Raw genomic sequence first — 18,417 nt, 5'->3', positions numbered from 1 at the left:
GATGTGTGGCTGACCGCAATTTGGTTTGCTGTAAAATATCCAACTTAAGCCCAGCTGTGCGGGAGAAGGCAGGGTGCTTCAAGGCAGGACTGAATGTGGAGAGCAGCCTGCAACACAGATCACTGGGCTCCGGCCTCCTGGTGTCCTTGGTGTTAGGGAATTTATAGAAGCCCTGATGCTGGTTTCCACATAATCAGAATATGCCTTATGTACTAATCCAATCGTGTTTGAATCTTCACGTGTGGTAGTTTGACACCGACGACATTTCTTTTCTTAGCTATTAGTAAAGTAATTATGAGAGAGAAAGGTCTTTTCATATTTAACAAAACAAAAAGAAAATTAGGCCACGAGGTTCATGCTGAAATGGGTGGAGCTGCTGTGGGGCTGGAGCACGTGGACAGCCTTCACCACAGAGAAAAAAGCCCTGGGAGCCTGCAGCCTGGCTTGTTAGTCACTCACTTCCTGTCTTTAGTGTCATCAATAAAGTATTCTGACGTTACTCTGGATGATTTAGGCTGGGCAGGACGGTTATGCTAAGATGTCAACTTGGAAACTGGACCGAACTGGTTTGAAGGTTTCTCTATAATTTTTTGTAAGAATTCAAACTAGGGTAGGGAAAGCATTATTTGAGGAGACACTGGATTTTCAGTGCCCTACTTTATATATTTTTACATGTGTTTATGTACACAGTGCCCTTCTCTGTCGCTGAGTCAGGTTTCTCCTTACTAAAAGGTGACTTCTGCCGGCGTTCTCCAGGCACGAAGCTTGGGCCTTATGTGTCTCTATCCCTACATGGACTTAAGAATTTATTTTTTCTGAATGTTGCCGGGAGACAGGCAGCTTTCCTGCTGCATCTGTTTACAAAGTCTGTCCTTCACCAAGAACTGAGACGCTCTTCCCCTTGTTGAATGAGGTAGGTGCATGCGAAACCCTCCTGTAGTACTTCACCCCCTCATGATTTGAAAATGTAATGTAGCAATGGACCTCCGAAATGTGCATTGAAATTCACATTTGCTCTCTTCCCACGTGCACGCTTGCAGATTTACAAACCCACAAGTTGGCAACTTCATCTCAGTGCTGTCGAATTCCTACCAGCCAACACTTGACTAGTTCATGCAGGGACACACCCAGTTTCACCTGAGAGCAGCAAGCTGTGGAGCCCTAGAGGTGCTGTGGCTGTGGCTACTCCCACTGGTTCCCTCCAGCTGCTCTGAGGAAATATACCCCAGGGAATGTTAATGCGGGGGAGTAGTTTTCATTTTTATAATATTGTTGCCAGCCCAGCTGATGAGCTACAGTTCTTTTAACTCTTTTGTGCTCAGTTAAGATACTCTCACAGGACAGTGTTGTTAGCTGAGTAAATATGAATTCATCCAGTAAAGAAGGGAATTAGGTTGTCTACAAATTATCTAAATTTACGGGCCGTTTCAAGCATCCAGCAACATTCGTACACATAAATGGCCTCACTAGATGTCTGCTTTGGCCGCCAATAAGCACTTGCTCAGTGTCATAAATGTTTACTCCAGGGGGCCTTAGAAATCATCTAGTCCAATTCCCTCACTGCATTTTTGGAAACTGGGCCTTGAAGAAATGTCACCTGTCTGATGTCACCTGCAAGCTGCTGCAGATCATCACTAAGGTAGGGAAATTGACTTTCACCTCATAGCTGCCACATAGTGTTTGTTAAAAAACAGCTTTTTGAAGACAGAGAATTACATAATCTCTCAGTATTTAACAAGAACAGAAGCGACACCAAATATCATTAAAAAAAATTCTTTCCTTACAATTACCAATCGCATAAATCTTCACTTCTTGTGTTGCAGAATTCAAGTGGGCCCAGATCTCCGGGATCACTCTTTCTGCGTGTGCTCACCCCCTAAGGAAGAAGGTTGTCTTCAGATGCTCTGTCAGCCCAACCTTGGAGCAGGGGGCCTTGGCCTTTTCCTTGGCCATGTTTTTCTTGTTGTGGGCTCTCTGACATCTGCCAGGTGAGCCGAGCCCTGCAGCTCTGGAATCATATCATGCATTTGCAAATGATCCCCCACCGTAAATATCTGTCCTAAATTCTGCGGTCACCAACTGCTGACCAGTGGGGTTCACATGGGCTTCCCCGCACCTGAGACACTGGGCTGAGGGTGGCTGATGATGAACTGAGGCGAAGAGGGAGAGGGAGATTCCAGTTCCCTCTGACTGCGCATGGGGACACCCTGGGAGCCCTGACGCAGAGCCAACATGCCCAGGTAGAGCACTGCCACATCACTCTGGAGCAGCTGATGTTTGAGATACTAGCAGACAAAAGAGGCTACTTTTCATCCTCTCGTTATGCTCACAGAAGGGCAATGCTGTTTTTCAGCAGTTCACCACAGAACGCCACACGAGGCCAGTGTGCCCCAGAATTCAAAGAAACGAGGACTTCAGTTGGCCGTAACTCTGCATTTTACTACAGCAGTCGTATAAACCAGGGATTGAGAGAATAAAATGAAGATGAGAGGAGAATGAAATGGAGGAGGAACAGTAGTTATAGAATACATGAAAATAATTAACAGGACAGAAACAAAAGAGCAGTGTTAAGTGCAAACCCAAGGTGCCCAGAGAGCAGAAACTGACTTCCTGTGCCCTTTAGGAGAATTAGCTTATCCCAGGAGAGAATAAAGCATTCCAGTGTGCAGGGGACTTTGTGACCACCTTACAAACATCTCTGCGCTGCAGAGACAACAGCAGCAAAGGACACAGAGCCAGAGACCTGCGTTCAAGTTCTGCCCTGCTCTACACGTGGGGCAACCACTTTTTCCCTGCAGCCTCAGCATTCTCACCCTGACTAGAGTGGACCACTCACCCCCCACCTCATCCAGTCTCACTTACAGGGGGTCAGCCACGGGGCCAGATAACTCCTGCATTTACCACCAAGTCAGCTGTGCCCAGCGATGACCCAACCACCTCCAGCTGACTTGCCACAAACTCTGTTCCCTGCCACATTACCAGATGGAGCAAATGGCCATCGAGTTTGCGTCTGTCTCTACCACCCTCTGGCCCTGTAGCCTTAGGCCAACTTCCAAACCTCTCTGTGGCACATTTTCCTCATTTGTGGAGTGCAGAAAAGAGAGCGCCCACCTCCCAGGGCTCCATGAGGAGGAAATGAGTTAGTGTGCATCATGTGCTGAAACGCGGCCTGTGCAAGTCCTACATGCTGTTCTTCTGTGGCCCCAGGCAGCTCTTGCCCTGGCCTCTGGGAGGTTGTCTTCATGGTGCAGCCTGGAGGCCCAGGACCTTCCGTTACTACACTGGCAGAAGAGTTGCTTCCTCAATCCACCTTCTTGCAGTAAGTTCCCTCTCACTGAATTGTGTGCAACCCTAAAGAGCACGATTGGTTAGCTGCAGGGAGGGTAAGTATCATGGATAATTATGTACTCCCCAAATTGCAAAGCAGCAAATGTTTACTATCATAACAACATCACAAACAAACTTGGAGAACTCTTCATATGCTTCAAAGTGCTCTCCCATGTGTTAGCTACTTTGACTTCTAAAGTAGCCAATGAAACATGCAAGGAACATTATTCTCATGTGTGCCTGAGGAAACTGTGACCCTGAGAGGTCCTTACCTTCCCAAAGGCCACCCAGCTGGATTGAGGGTCTGACATCCCCTGAGAAAACTGGGCTCAGGAAACTGGGGCCTCTTTCTGTTCAAATGTTCTCCACATGCTCTGCTCTGAGTGGGTTTTGCTGTCCTAGCACAGTGCTGCACTCCACCCCTCCACGGGTAGAAAAGCACCGCTGTGAGGAGGTGGTTTCCTCCCCGGAGAGTGAGTGACTGTGGAGACCAGGGGAGAAAGGCTGGGAATCACCGATGTTCATAAGGCCTGGAGAGCATGGCATTCACAGCTCCAGAGAGCAATCTGAGACCATGCAACCCTCCAGGCCCATTAGACGTACCTGGTTGCTTCTGTCGAGGTTTAGGCAAGTTTGTGACACAAGTGTGGGGGCACATGAGGACGTTGCAGGGATGAAGGGAGCCCTCCAGGAAAAGCTGCTTTGTTTCTGACAAATGGATCCCACCGAGTGGGGTTTTGGGGAGGGTGTTTGCCGGAACCAAGGCCAGACAATAAACGCCAACTTGATGTATGCTGTCGATTGCCTGGAAAGTCACAAGAGAGGGAGCTGTGTTAGAATAGGTGTCATGAACAGACACCTAGCAGATATTCAGGCTGTGCAAAATATTGTTTGCAACACACAGAAGCTCGCGCAGCATGAGTAGGGCTGCTGGTGCAAAGACACTGGGACAAGAGGAGGGCTGTGTCACCAAACCTCACCACGCCGAAAAGTTTTACGTTGGACTTGTGGAATACGATACACCAAGACAGGGAATTTGGAGGAAAGAAAATATATTCTCAAGATCGTAACAAAAAAGTTTACTTGTGATCTCACCAAGTGAATGGTGGAAGCCAGTCCTGCCAATTCCTGACCCCTAACCTCCATCTGTTAGCTACTTTCCTAGAATGCAGATACGAGATTCAGGGTTGATGCAATATCTGGTCAAATGAAGTGACAGTCAGGGAGCACAGTCAATGAAAGTCGGCCACAGCCTAACGGACGCCAAGCGAAGCTGTCATGTGACCAGGAGACAGACCCCGGGCAGGCGAAGAGCTACCTGGAGCACCCTGCTCATCCACTGGAAGCTGTCCTCCTCCGTGGAGTCTGGCCTCTGCTCGGCCACAATAACTATCCTCTCGTCATGGAGGACAGTCACTGAGAACACGGCTATCCTGTGGGGACAGAAAGGAAGCGCAGTTAGCACGCGCTGGAGATGCTGGTGTGAGGACCAGTTCTGTAATAAGGGGCTTTACGGCCACTACCAAGTACAGAGCTCAGGAGGTCACAGTGCCAACCACGACCCCAGAAAGGCAAACTGCAGTCTCAGACTCCCATGCGCTCAGTAACATAAGCTGGGCTTTGGGGGAGAAACCTGAGGATGCTGCGAGGGCAGAACAGCCCACTTCCCGCTGAGGCCGCCTGCAGCTCTGGTGGCAGGCTTCCTGCCTCTCAGTATAGACAGACGGAGTAGATGTGCGATTATTAGAACTGCTGAATTTGGAAAGCCATAAAATTCACATCTTGAGTTCACACCTGTGAAGTAGTAATTCTCTAAATCAGCAGAACTTTCTGTTTTGGAACTAGCGGTTTTTTGCTAGATATGTCTGCCTCTCAGGGTAAGCCCAGGAGAGTGGCGACTCAGACATTTTCAGAAAGAGCTTATGGCTTAAGGACAATCCTAAGATGGCAATGCCACATCCACTTCTGCGACTCCCATTAGTTTGCAAACTGAAGTACATTCTAAATTAGTTTATGACCTCCTTCAAATTAGCAGAGAACTCAGGAACTGTGGTCCTGATTCAGTGTTTCCTGTGTGCCAAGCCGGGGGGTGGGGGGGCCATCACAGAGAGGAGCCAGAGGAGCTGGTTTCCCACGCAAATTTGTCACTCAACTGTTCTCTTTGGGTCTTTCCAAATGACCTGCACCAAGATGAATATTTGGCTCTTTGTGAAGTTATTAAAAATAAATTTTGGGCTGGCCCTGGTGGCCTAGTGGTTAAGTTTGGCACGATGTGCTTTGGCAGCCCAGGTTCAGTTCCCAGGTGTGAACCTACACCACTCGTCTGTCAGCAGCCATGCTGTAGCAGTGGCTCACATAAGAAAAAAAGAGGAAGACTGGCAATGGATGTTAGCTCAGGAAGAATCTTCCTCGGCCAAAAAAACAAAACAAAAAGTAAGTTTTTCAAATGGGTATTTTTACTTAATTTACAGGGGAAGTTAATGAGAATATATTTATGGGGCTCAGAAAATTTCTATAAAACTGCCATTCAGAACTAGATGGAACCTCAGAGGTCAGAGTCCAGTTACTTCGTTTTACAGAATAGGAAACTGAGTCCCATCCATTTAAGGAATTTATACAACTTTGTATAAACAGTATGTTCCACAGAAGACTGTGTGCTTAACTCAGAGAGGGCGCACTCACCTTCCCCGGTAGACAAACTTCATGGGCTCCACGGCCAGCGCTGTGGCCACAATGTCATCAGCGTTGTGTCTGCGGCCGCTGACCACCATGAGCCCATCCATCTTGCCCACCACAAACACCAGCCCCCCAGGGCCGACGAAGCCCAGCAGGCCGGTCCTCACGAAGGGGTACTCGCTGACTGGGGCCCCTGAGCTCATCACAGGGAACACCTGGGGACACAGGAGCGTTGAGAGCCCAGCCCCAGTAATGCCCATTGTCCACCCTCCCCTCGGAGCCAACTGGGCCTGCTTTTCTCTTGCTGCGTCTCCTACCTGATGGTGCTGGAGAAGCCCAGGGCCAGGCAGCTGCTGTTAGCAGACAGCCTGCAACCCAGAAGGCACCTCCCCTCCCACCCCAGTGCCTCCCACTTGCTCCCCCGGAGCCACACGCAAGGCCTCGTGCATTTCCTTCCCTGGCTTCTGAGTGTCCTAAGGGATGATCACAGAGATAATGGCAATAATCCAATCAACACTAATTAATTCTCAGGCTTATAAAAACATAGCATCAAAGTGATAAATGGGGAATTGAGGTGCATTTTAAATAACATATATTACTTGTAAAATGATCTGCTTTCATTAAAATATTTTTCCTTATTGGAACAACACTGAAAAGAAAAATATAAAGGAAGCAAATCACATGCATTCAAACTGTACATCTGTTTTCCTCAAACCTTGCAGATATGTGACACAGAAAGAGATGGGTCTTTCAGACTGTGTTGAGCCCAGTGTCAGGGACATTCTAAAGACTGAACACATGTTCAAAAAAGTCTGCACATTAAGAAATGTATATTCAAACAGCCCCATCTCCTCGTGCAAAACTTAACCAGAATGTGTCCTCCTCCTATGGGCAGATGTTGACAGGAATTCCAAGGACAGAGGCTGGCCCTGAGCTCCCGAGCCTGCCCTTAACCTCTCAGTCACGAGGCCAGAATGTGTATGCATGTGCATGCTAATGCCACACCATGAACATCACACGTGTGGGTATACAACATGTACACACCAAACACGTGTACCCATCACATCCATACAACCACCACACACATGTACCCACCACACACGTGTGTACACAGTACCTCACATGTGTGCACACATGACACACGTGTGCACACAGACCACACATGCCTGCTCACACCAGGGAGATAGTTACGTAGCGTGTACATTTGCTCACACCTGGCTAAGTCTGGCCTGGGCTGAGAGGCCACGAGGGAGAGCCTTGGCTCCCTCACCTTGGTGAGGCTGTGCACACGTGCCATGCTCCTCCTCCCACCCACCTGTCAGCTGGCACTCTTACTAAATAGGCAAAGATGAGAACAGCCAAATATAAAAAAGGCCCTTTTTTAAGAAACTGTACTTGTCCTTTTTTGACACTGGTTACGAAGTGAAAACAGCACTGATAAGCCAAATTTATTGAAAACTATTTAAAAAATGGCAGAAGAAAGTGCAACCATTTAAATTATGATGAATACGTTTTATTGAGAAATCACCATCTTCTCTTTCACATCCATTTCTACGCACCTGGCAATGCTGCCTGAAGAGGAAATGTGGGTGGAGCTCACCTCCATGAACCTACCTCGAAGGTGTTCTTGGTCATGCCTGAGAGGCCGTAATAGGATGTGCCTGTGGCAATCGCACACACACAGAGCTCCCCAATTTCATCTGTTCTACACAGCTGAGGAATCCCATCCGGCTTCACTGAACACATGATGGCTGAGAGCAAATAGGAAGCACAGGTAATATTAGAGAGCGAGAGGGAGACACAGAGAGAAAGACACAGAAAGAGAGAGGGAGCGACAGAGAGAGAGAGAGGTGGGAAGAAAGTGAGAGATGGAGAAAGAGAAAGGAGGAGGGGGGGAGGAGAGAGGGGGTTGGAGGGTAGGACAGAGCAGGGAGAGAGAATAATAATGAATGAAAACACAAATGAATAGAAATAGTATATGGAACAAAACTGCCAGTAAAAAAGTGAACCAGGGACTCATTTTCCCCAAAGCGAGTCATGATTTTTCATGTTGAGGCAAAATGTCAAATTTCATAGTTGTGACATCAGTAAATAATTACAATTGCCTTAATTTTCATGTGTAAATCGTATTTAAGGAGAGCAACCTTTTGTGCATTTGGATGGGAGGGTGACACTTTGAATGTGTCTGCCACATGCATGTCAGCAGAAGCACACACTTGGCGTCCAGGACAATGCGACTATGCAGAGGGAGGAGCACACAGCGCCCCACAGGCCTCTGGCTCCCTAAGTAGAAAGGAGAATTGAAGCCTCACCGTCCTAGGAACTCTTCGTCTCTGCTCTCAGATTCCCTGTTAAGGGGAGTCCTTCAGAGAACACTGGCAAGAGCTTCATAACTGAGCATTTTCGGCAAGTAATTCAGTGACAGTAAATTCTCACAAGTGTGGCATGAGCGCTTTGACACTTTCACAGCATACGTGCCCCATGCACCGTGAGTCTGATTCGGGAGCGGGAGCTGGCCTCTCAGCGAGTGGTGTGTGTGCAGTTAGTGATGGCTGAGCCTAAGATTTCCAGTCACCTGCAGGTTGTAGTGGAGATGACAGGAAGAGCTGAGTCTAAGAAACGGAGCCGGCCAAAACACAGGACAAGATGTCCAGCTCACTCATGATAAGAACAGTTCAAGATACAACTACACTGAAATATTCTTCACCCATCGGATTGGTAAAAATTTAAAAGTCTGATAATACACTGGGGACAAGGGAGTGGAGAGCGAGGCTGTCCTCCACCAGTGGCAGGAAGCACATGCCCTTGAAACAGAAATCCCATTTCTAGAATTTATTCCACATTCCTCACACCTGCACAGACTGAAGCACAGTGAGTTATTCACTGCAGCTGCATCACACTGCAGCAGCAAAAGATGGACAATCACCCAATAAATTATTATGTATCTAAATTAACACTACGCAGTCTGGAAAGAAATGAGTGAGCTCTTGATGCACTGCTTACAAATGAGCCTTATAATACAAGACATGCAGAGGCATACAGTGAAATTTAAAGAAATAGGAAGAACGAATATGTGCATATGTGTGCACGCACATGTGTGTACAGTCTGAGTATCTGACGGGAAGCGTGGGATCCTTGCAGTTGTCTCTAAGTGGTCAGAAAGAAGGTTTTTCACTGTACAACCCTGAATCCTTTGAGGCTGGAACCATGGGGATCTGTTACATATTTTTTTAGAGAAAGAATGAAATGGAGCCAGGAGGCCTGGCTAAGGCAGGAAGCATGCAGTGGGCAGGAGACATACAGAATGTCGGGGTGCGAAGTTTAAGTGAAGTTTCTGTGACTGAAGAGAGTGTTTCCGGGGCTGAGAGGCAGAAAAGAATGACACCATGGCGATGCCAGAATCAGAGGGGTGTCGAGGACAGGGACTGCCAAGGTCTGCTTTGTCTCTTCTGTGCCCTCAGAATATGAGCAGCCGGCGAGGGGCCTCCAAGGAAGCCGGGCCATCTCCACCCCTGTGCAGATGGCCACGAGGACGTGGGGAGATCCATGTGGTAGACCCCGCCTTCCCCCTCCAGGGATGGTGCCTGAACCCTCCAGCTGGTCGCACTGTTGGTTGTGAGGAAGGCACGTTCCCATCAGCCAGTGTTGTGTGTGGACTCAAGTGTCCTCTCACCAGGCGAGGCCACCCACCTGAACCTGGAGAGCTGTTCAGGAGGAGACGGTCCAGATTCCAGGTGGAACCTGCACCAGGAGAGGGAGCTGAGGGTGCCGGATGGGAGAAGCCTAAATGTGGCGCGGGTCCTGAAAGACGGGACGCCAGTACCCTGCACCCAGGAGAGGCAGGACCAGGTAAGGGCATCTCGCAAATCAGAAAGGGGCTCGCCTCTCCCGCTGCACTTGGTGGAGCCCTGCATGAGGTGGCATGAGGGGCAGAGGGAGGGCAGGTGAGGACTGCAAAGCAGTCTCTGTGACTTTCAAAAATGGACTCTGCTGATAAAAACAAGCTTCACTGACTATCCAGACCGTTGTTCCTCAGTTTTCACAGGAAACTGTCTGCTACAAGCCTCAAAGCCCAACTTTGCCTGACCACCGGATAACCAGCAGGAACCTGACCATGGAAGGGAGAAGCCGCTCAGGGGCTGCAGTGGGTACAGAGAGACCCACAGTGCCCCCACAGGGACGGACCCTGGGTCTCTGTGTACAAGGCAGCACAAATGCTCCTCCTCAGCTTCTTGAGCATGCTGGGTTTTCTCTGACGGGACCTGAGAAGACTGAGCTTAGCATTCAGTCAAAAGCCCCTGGTACAGGGGGCCCGGTCCTCAGTCAGAGCCCCCGCCACAGGGGCACGGTGATGCAGTGGGGAAAGCATCTCATAACTTGAGGTTAGTGCACCGGCCATGGGTGGGATCCGTCGCACTCAGGCATCATCTGCCCTGGGGCCCCATGCTCACCTCCAGGCATCACGAGGCCAACGTCCTGCACAGTGAGCACAGACAGCTTTTCTTCCGAGTCCACCCGGATGACGCCGTAGGTCAGCCCGTGCATGGAGAGGACGCCCCGGCCCGGGGGCTGGTTGCTGTCGTCTGTGGGCCTGCAACAGCAGTTTTGTCTGAATAGCAGAAGCAAACCAGCGTCCTCACCACAGACACACGCACGAGTGCACACCCTGGGCCTCCTGAGGGCAGACCTGCCCGCATATTCTGTGCTCCCGGCACATCAAGGAGGGCTTGCCTCTCATTTATGAGACGTTGGTGTCTCCTAATTCTCCCTCTGGGTTTCAGAACATTTTACAAACACCTCAGAAGTGTGAAGACATTGCCCTGCGGCTCCTTAAACACCCTACCCTCCTCTTGTCTACGTCCACCACAGACTGGCCGGTTGATTCACTCTCTCACCCCAACTCCCTCTCCCTGCAAGGTCAGATTTGAAAATGGCTGAAAGGGCGAGCAACAACTCCAGGAACACAGATGGCAGCAGGGAACAGAAGTGACAGAGCCTCCGCCTGCCCAGCCTCAGGTTCAGATGTGCACTGTGTGGGCTGCTGCTCAACTGTGTGTGAGAAGCTGGAACAAGATTTATGCTGTGCCCTTCTGGATGACAACTCTTAGGGAGATTATCTGGATCAGAGACATGCTGTAAAATGCTTTACGGTCAGAGGATGAAGTACAGTTTCACCACATCCACAGTCTGGTGTCCCCACTGCCCATGGGCTCTATGGCTGGACTCTAGCCCCACCTCCTGCCTCACCTCTACTCTTGCTCTGGCTGATTCTACACCAGCATCCTGACCCCTTCTTCCTCCCGTGCCCAGCCTACTCCCTCGGGGACGTCCCCACCTCCTCCTCCTCCAGTGCCCAGCCCACTCCCCCTGGGGGCTTGTTCTAGCCTCTACCCCAATGTTCTACCAGCAGAATTCCACATGGCTTTTACCCTCATTGTCTTCCAGGATGGCTCAAATATGCAACTGCCCATCGCCCCATAAAAATAGCACCCTCGGCTCCTGTCTCCACAGCAGGTGCTATCTGATGGCCTGCCCTGCCTCCTCCATCAGTCTATGCTCCTTGTGGAATGCAGTTTTTCTTTTTCACTGCTGGGTCCCACCCCTGAGTAATGTCAAGCAATAAATGTCTGCAGACTGAATTAATGAACAAATACATTAAAATATTCCAAGATCACGAATTTTATCCCTGCAAACTGAAGATTCTTCAGTGTGAGCTAAGTGAGAAAGTACAATTTAGGTAAACATCACATTCGTTTCTGTAATTTTCAATATGCAAATGTTTAGTGTAATTTTAGGATCTAAAGGTTGAAATATAAATAGAAGTTTTCTGTTTGGCTTTAAAATATTGTAAAGACTTATAAGGAACCTAAAAATACAAGTGGGGAAGCATAAAAGTTAAAATTTGCAAGAGGAGATCTCGTTTGAATCAAGTAACTGGTGTATTTAAAAAAAGAAGTATGTTACGTAATTATATCTCAGTAAGAAAATAAAAATAAAAAAGAAGCATAAAAGAGTCTGGAAATAGAATTATTCTGTAAAAATCACGAAGGGCAGAGCTAACCAGACACAAAAGAAAAGTCTGCCCAATATTTATAAGACTCTTGTGAAAGCACCTGAAAATAAGCCCCAAACCCTGGAATCTATATTGTTCTCCTGGCTTTTTCTTTCCCAAAGACGCTAATAAATCAACGCTCTGAAATGAGAGGAGAGCCCTTGATAACCCTCTGCTGCCACGATGCCCTTACCCTGCTGCTGTTCTCAGCAAAAACCTCACGTGAGTCAGAGATCAGAAGCCTTAGTATCTGTTGTGGGTTGAACTGTGTCCCCCAAAAGATATCCCGCTGTCCTAATCCCCACTGTCTTGAATGTGACCTTATGGGGAAATAGGGTCTTCGCAGCTAGAATCAGTGAAGATGAAGTCACACTGGAAGGCGGAGGGCCTAAATCCAGTGACCAGTGTCCTTAAATGAAGAGAAAAAAGGGACAGAGACACGGACACAGGGAGAAGGCCACGTGACGACAGAGGCAGACCAGGGGGATGTGTCTACAAGGGAAGGAACGCCAAGGACTGCCGGCACCCAGGAGCTGGAGAGAGAGGCCTTGAGCAGACTCTCCCTCAAGGCCTCAGAGGAACCAGCTCTGCCGACACCTTGATTCCAGGCGTCTAGACTCTAGAACTGTGGGAGAAGCTTCTGCTGTTTAACACGCCCAGTTTGAGGTGTGTTGTCATGAGATCCCTAGGAAACTAATACACTGAGTAATATAAAGTTACACATTTTTATTTTAAAAAGCCACATGAAAGCAAAATGCTGGACTAGCCATGACACAGCCCAAGTATAGGAAGTTTCAAGAACATGGGCATGTGGTGGCAGACCAGTACTGTACAGGAGAAGCCAGGAGGGAAAGGTTCTTCTAGGATTCGACAACGTACAATCTGTTGTCTTAGTTGTGAGATCCGCTCTCCTACATTTAATAATAGTGAATGAGATGAAAGACTCATACATGTGATAATTAAAGACCTTAAAATTACGAACTTTGTCACAGGAAATTTTCAATTAAGTTTACAAAACGATAGTTATGGAAGACTGAGTATACGCAAAAGGTAAACCAACAAGACTAACCCTGTATTACTTTAATTTACTGCTATGTATTCATATCTAACAGACTCCCTTGCTAGTTAGAGAAAACTGAGGCCCCTAGGTTCTTTTCTTTGCAGATTTGCAAAGTACATGCGTTAAGGCAGAACAGAAGCACATGAATTCCTAGACACAGTACTCGGCCTTGTTACCCCAGCTCACCACAGATGACGGCACTCCTGGTTCCGTCACTCAATTTCCCTGAAAAACCTGTAGTGCGACAGCCCTGGCTTCCTGATGCTGCTGTGTGCTGGCACCATCCTGAGCCCTTCATATACACTGAAGCACTTAACATACAAACCTACGCAGTCACCACTGCTCCCCCACTTTACAGACTAGTAACTAAGGCACAGAGCGGTAACTGAGCTGCCTGAGTAAGTACTGGGGCTGGTGGGGCTTGGAGCCAGAGCAGAGACCGTCCCCAGACCCAGACAGCAGCCTGTCGCCTTTACCGACAGCTTCTCCGCCTCTGGCCTGAAGACTGATCTCTTAGGTCACTGCACAGTCTTCTTTTCATGAAACTTTAAAACAAACAACATGAGTAACACGTGAGCACATACAACATGACTAACACATGAGCACATCCTTCGTGTGGACAAGTCAACCACCACACGGGAACACAGAGCAACAGGGAAAGTCTTGCCTGTTCTCGACCCCTCCAGTCCACAGGTAGCTACTACCAACACTGTCATATGTGAAGTCCCAGCCTCTTTAATGTGCATTTACATATAAAGTGTGTGCACACCCAAATACATTTATAATCAAAGAAAAGCAGAACCACAATATGCATCTTCTTCTGCACCTTTTCACCTAATACATCTTGCAGATCTTCCTGCGTGTGCGCGTGCAGATGAACATGTATAGTATGTGTACTGCACAAACCAATGAATTGTCCTGGTTTAACTGCTGGATGGTATTCAGTAATATGAATATATGATCATTTAATTTTTCTACAGTTAGAAATATTACTGTAAGATACGTATATAGAAAGTGAAGAGAGAAATCCAAAAGCATATACACTTAAAATTTTAACAAAGCCTAAATAATTTCCAAAAAGACAATCATTTTGCATTCCCACCAACAGCATATGGGTATTATCTTTGGATTTACCAGACTTGCATTGCACTGTTTCATGCAGTGTGCTGTTCTACATGTTCTATGTACAGTAACTATTCTTACAGCAGCCTTGTGAGACAGGCACGACTGTTCTCTCATTTGCAGGTGGGACACGCAGTGAGGAGCAGTGGGGCCCCGCCCAAGGTCACCGCTGTGGGGCAGACCCAGGCCAAGGCTCAGCCAGCTTCAGGACCTGTGCTTTGACTCCCAGCAGTGCCTGAGTCCACACACTCGTGCAGATACATATCGTCAGCCTTTTAGCACTGTTCCCAACCCGATGAGTAGAATGCCAGTCCTCATGTTGCTCCAGTTGGTATTCTCTTGTTATTAACCACGTCATATTATCTTTATCTCCATTAACATCTTACTAGGAAATAAAAAGTCCAAGTAGATAAACTAGATATGGAAGTGAAAAATAACCCCAATAAGCAGAATTCCCAGGGATTTCAAAACCATTTATTGTCATAATCAAAAACGGTAAATTAAATAACAGCTAAGAGAGCTATGGATCCATTTGTCCCCTTCCAGGTTGAATTCCAAGATGAAACGGTGTACTCATGACTACTCGGCCGTGAGTCCCTCATACAGACTATGAATATAGGAGGAATCATAAAGAGGTGGTCTTAGAGACAGAAGGAAGAGGGCATGCAGCTACGTAGGGCCAAGACTGCACTGACGGACGAAAGAGAAAAGACGGAAATTAGAGACGACAAGAGAGGAAGGGCACGTCAGCCTCAGCATTGGCCTGATGAGACGCGTGCTTCCATCAGACAGAGTTTGACCCGCTGTTTACCTGTAAAGCCATTTCCAGCCTCTGTAAAATGGTACCTAACTAACCCTTTAGTTAATTATGCCCATGTAACACGTGAAGAAATAGCCACACTAAATCTCAGTGAGCACATCCACAGGTTGCTATCACTGACAGCAACGGCCCGGCCCGGCCCGGCCCAAATAGGCATTAAAGTGAAATAAAAAGAGTCAAGTAAACAACGAGCAGTTATGACGACTTCCATGCCCAGGATTTAACAGAGTAACTGCAACCACATAGGCACAGCTCTAAAGCCACTGTCCTTCACAGAGCCCTTCTGAAGTGGGACAACAAAGGTGCCTCCTTCCTCATCTTGTAGAGACAATCTCCAATTCAGTAACTCTCAACTCAGGAACATGTGGAGAGCAGAGGACTTAAGTCTCAGTAATTGCACTTTCCTTAACAACAATGCTTATTGCAGCATTTCTATATAATAGATCGTCGCACAACATTACACACACATACACATGTTACATACGTAACGGTACATAGATAATTTTATCAGAGTAATACTAACATTAAGAATAGCATACCAGGCACATCTTCCCTGCTCTGGACATACTGACCACCTGATGCTCACGTGGCCCTGTGTGACATGGGCACTGCTGTCACCCTCCTTTACAGATGAGGACTCTGAGAGCTGAAGGCAAGCACTGGCCCAAGTTACAAAGTTGGCAAGTGGAAAATGAAAGCAGATGAAGAGCCAGAACAGTGACCGAGGGATGGACTCCAAGACGCACAGGCGGGCGGAGTACCAGGCTCACTGAACATGGAGACCAAGAAGGGGGAAGGGCATGCTCAGGACCCAAAAGCTCTTCCACAGGGCATCAGAGTGCCTCCTGTGACACGGCCTCCCTAGGAAACACAGCCGAGGTCCTAATACGCCTCTTAGAAGCCACAGGGCCATCAATCCAACTGAGGAGGACTGCCTTTCTGCCTTCTGAATGGCGAGCTGCCATCTGTGACTGAAATCTTTCTCACAGATGCGTGTGAGCCCGAGGAAGGTGCCTGGGTGGCCGATGCACAAACGTGGAATGGAGAGTGAGTAGCTCCATGTGTTTCCTTCTCTAGGCTAATCTTTTTTTTACTGCAGCAGGACGGCCACTAAGAAATTAACAGCACCAGGTTAAAATGCCCTTTCAAGGATGGGGAGCAGCTGGGTTGTGTACTTGTTTTAAAGGGAACAGTACTTTCAGGGAACACTCCTGCAATGCAAATTTCAGGAGAAACCCAGTCAAATCCATGAAAATACACTTCTTCAGTGTTCAGTGTGACACAGACTTTCAAAAACGCAACACACTCCTACATTAAAATCTCAGTTAAATGTGTGATTTTTAAAAAAATTTTACTGAGCTCATGTTTATAACATTGTGAAATTTCAGTTGTACATTATTATTTGCCAGTCACCATACAGATGTGCCCCTTTACCCCTTTTGCCCACCCCCAAATGCCCTTCTCTCTGTTAACAACTAACCTGTTCTCTTCGTCCATATGTTTATCTTCCACATATGAGTGAAATCATGTGGTGTTTATCTTTCTCAGTCTGGCTTATTTCACTTAACATAATACCCTCAAGGTCCATCCATGTTGCTGCAAACAGGACAATTTTGTCTTTTTTATGGCTGAGTAGTATTCCATTGTATGTATATACCACATCTTCATCCATTCATCAGTTGATGGGCACTTGGGTTGCTTCCATGTCTTTGCTATCATGAATAATGCTGCAATGAACAAAGGGGCGCATAAATCTCTTTGGATTGTTGATTTCAAGTTCTTTGGATAAATACCCAGTAGTGGGATAGCTGGGTCATATGATAGTTCTATTTTTGTTTTTTTGAGAAATCTCCATACTGTTTTCCATAGTGGCTACACCAGCTGGCATTCCCAGCAGCCGTGTATGCGGGCTCCATTTTCTCCACATCCTCTCCAACATTTGTTACTTTTTGTTTGTTTTTTGTTTCTGAGGAAGATGAGCCCTGAGCTAACATCTGCTGCCAATCCTCCTCTTCTTTTGCTGAGGAAGACTGGCCCTGAGCTAATATCCGTGCCCATCCTCCTCTATTTTATATGTGAGATGCCTGCCACGGCATGGCTTGCCAAGTGGTGCCATGTCCGCACCCAGGATCCGAACCGGTGAACCCCAGGCCGCCAAAGTGGAACGCGTGAACTTAACTGCTGCGCCACTGGGCTGGCCCCAACATTTGTTCCTTTTTTGTCTTGGTGATTATAGCCATTCTGACTGGTGTAAGGTGAGGTCTCCTTGTATTTTTTTTTTTTTTTTAAGATTGGCACCTGAGCTAACATTTGCTGCCAATCTTTTTTCTTCTTCTTCTTCTCCCCAAAGCCTCCCAGTACATAGTTGTATATTCTAGTTGTGAGGGCCTGTGGTTGTGCGAAGTGGGATGCTGCCTCAGCATGGCCGAATGAGTGGTGCCATGTCCATGTCCAGGTTCCAGTGAAACCCTGGGCCACTGAAGTGGAGCACGCAAACCCAACCACTCAGCCATGGGGCCAGGCCCCTCATTGTAGTTTTCATTTACATTTCCCTAATGTTTAGTGATGTGGAACATCTATTCATGGACCTGTTGGCCATCTGTATATCTTCTTTGGAAAAATGTTCATATCCTCTGCCCATTTTTTGACCAGGTTTTTTGTTGTTGAGTTGTATGAGTTCCTTATCTATTTTGGAGATTAACCCCTTGTTGGACATACGATTTGAAAATATTTTCTCCAAGTTGGTGGATTGTCTTTTCATTCTGTTCCTGGTTTCCTTTGCCATGCAGAAGCTCTTAAGTCTGATGTAGCCCCATTTGTTTATTTTTTCTTCTTCTTCCCTTGCCTGAGTAGACATGGTATTCAAAAAGATGCTTCTAAGACCAATGTCAAAGAGTGTACTGCTTATATTTTCTTCCAGGAGTTTTATAGTTTCCCATCTTACTTTCACGTCTTTAATCCATTTTGAGTTAATTTTTCTGTATGGTGTAGAAAAGAATACTTTCATTCTTTTGCATGGAGCTGTCCAGTTTTCCCAACACCATTTACTAGAGAAACTTTCCTTCTCCACTGTATGTTCTTGGCTCCTTTGTTGAAGATTAGCTGTCCGTAGACGTGTGGTTTTATTTCTTGGCTTTCAATTCTGTGCCATTGTTCTGTGTGTCTGTTTTTGTACCAGTACCATGCTGTTTTGATCACTATACCTTTGTGTATATTTTGAAGTCAGCAATTGTGATGCCTCCAGCTTTGTTCTTGTTTCTCCGATTGCTTTAGCTATTCGGGGTCTTTGGTTGCCCCATAAGAATTTTAGGATTCTTTGTTCTTTTTCAGGGAAGAATGTCATTGGGATTCTGAATGGGA

The 18,417-nt window shown here is 47.2% G+C and overlaps 1 protein-coding gene across 12 annotated transcripts in view; it reads right to left on the bottom strand.

Annotated features, from left to right (window-relative positions):
• Positions 1-18,417, bottom strand: part of DIP2C (disco interacting protein 2 homolog C) — a 470,819-nt gene that overhangs the window by 94,114 nt on the left and 358,288 nt on the right. For all 12 annotated transcript variants that reach the window (XM_070501194.1, XM_044762232.2, XM_070501190.1 and 9 more), the window contains 5 exons: positions 10,455-10,594; positions 7,618-7,754; positions 6,010-6,218; positions 4,646-4,760; positions 3,931-4,132 (listed from right to left, as the gene is read on the bottom strand). In XM_070501194.1, coding sequence (XP_070357295.1) covers positions 3,931-4,132; positions 4,646-4,760; positions 6,010-6,218; positions 7,618-7,754; positions 10,455-10,594 — 803 coding nt within the window. The remainder of the gene's footprint in view (positions 1-3,930; positions 4,133-4,645; positions 4,761-6,009; positions 6,219-7,617; positions 7,755-10,454; positions 10,595-18,417) is intronic.

This window comes from Equus asinus, chromosome 29 (genome assembly GCF_041296235.1).
Source record: "Equus asinus isolate D_3611 breed Donkey chromosome 29, EquAss-T2T_v2, whole genome shotgun sequence".
Lineage (NCBI taxonomy): Eukaryota > Metazoa > Chordata > Mammalia > Perissodactyla > Equidae > Equus > Equus asinus.
Note: the sequence above shows the minus strand (reverse complement) of the source record. Positions and strands in the feature narration are given on the sequence as shown.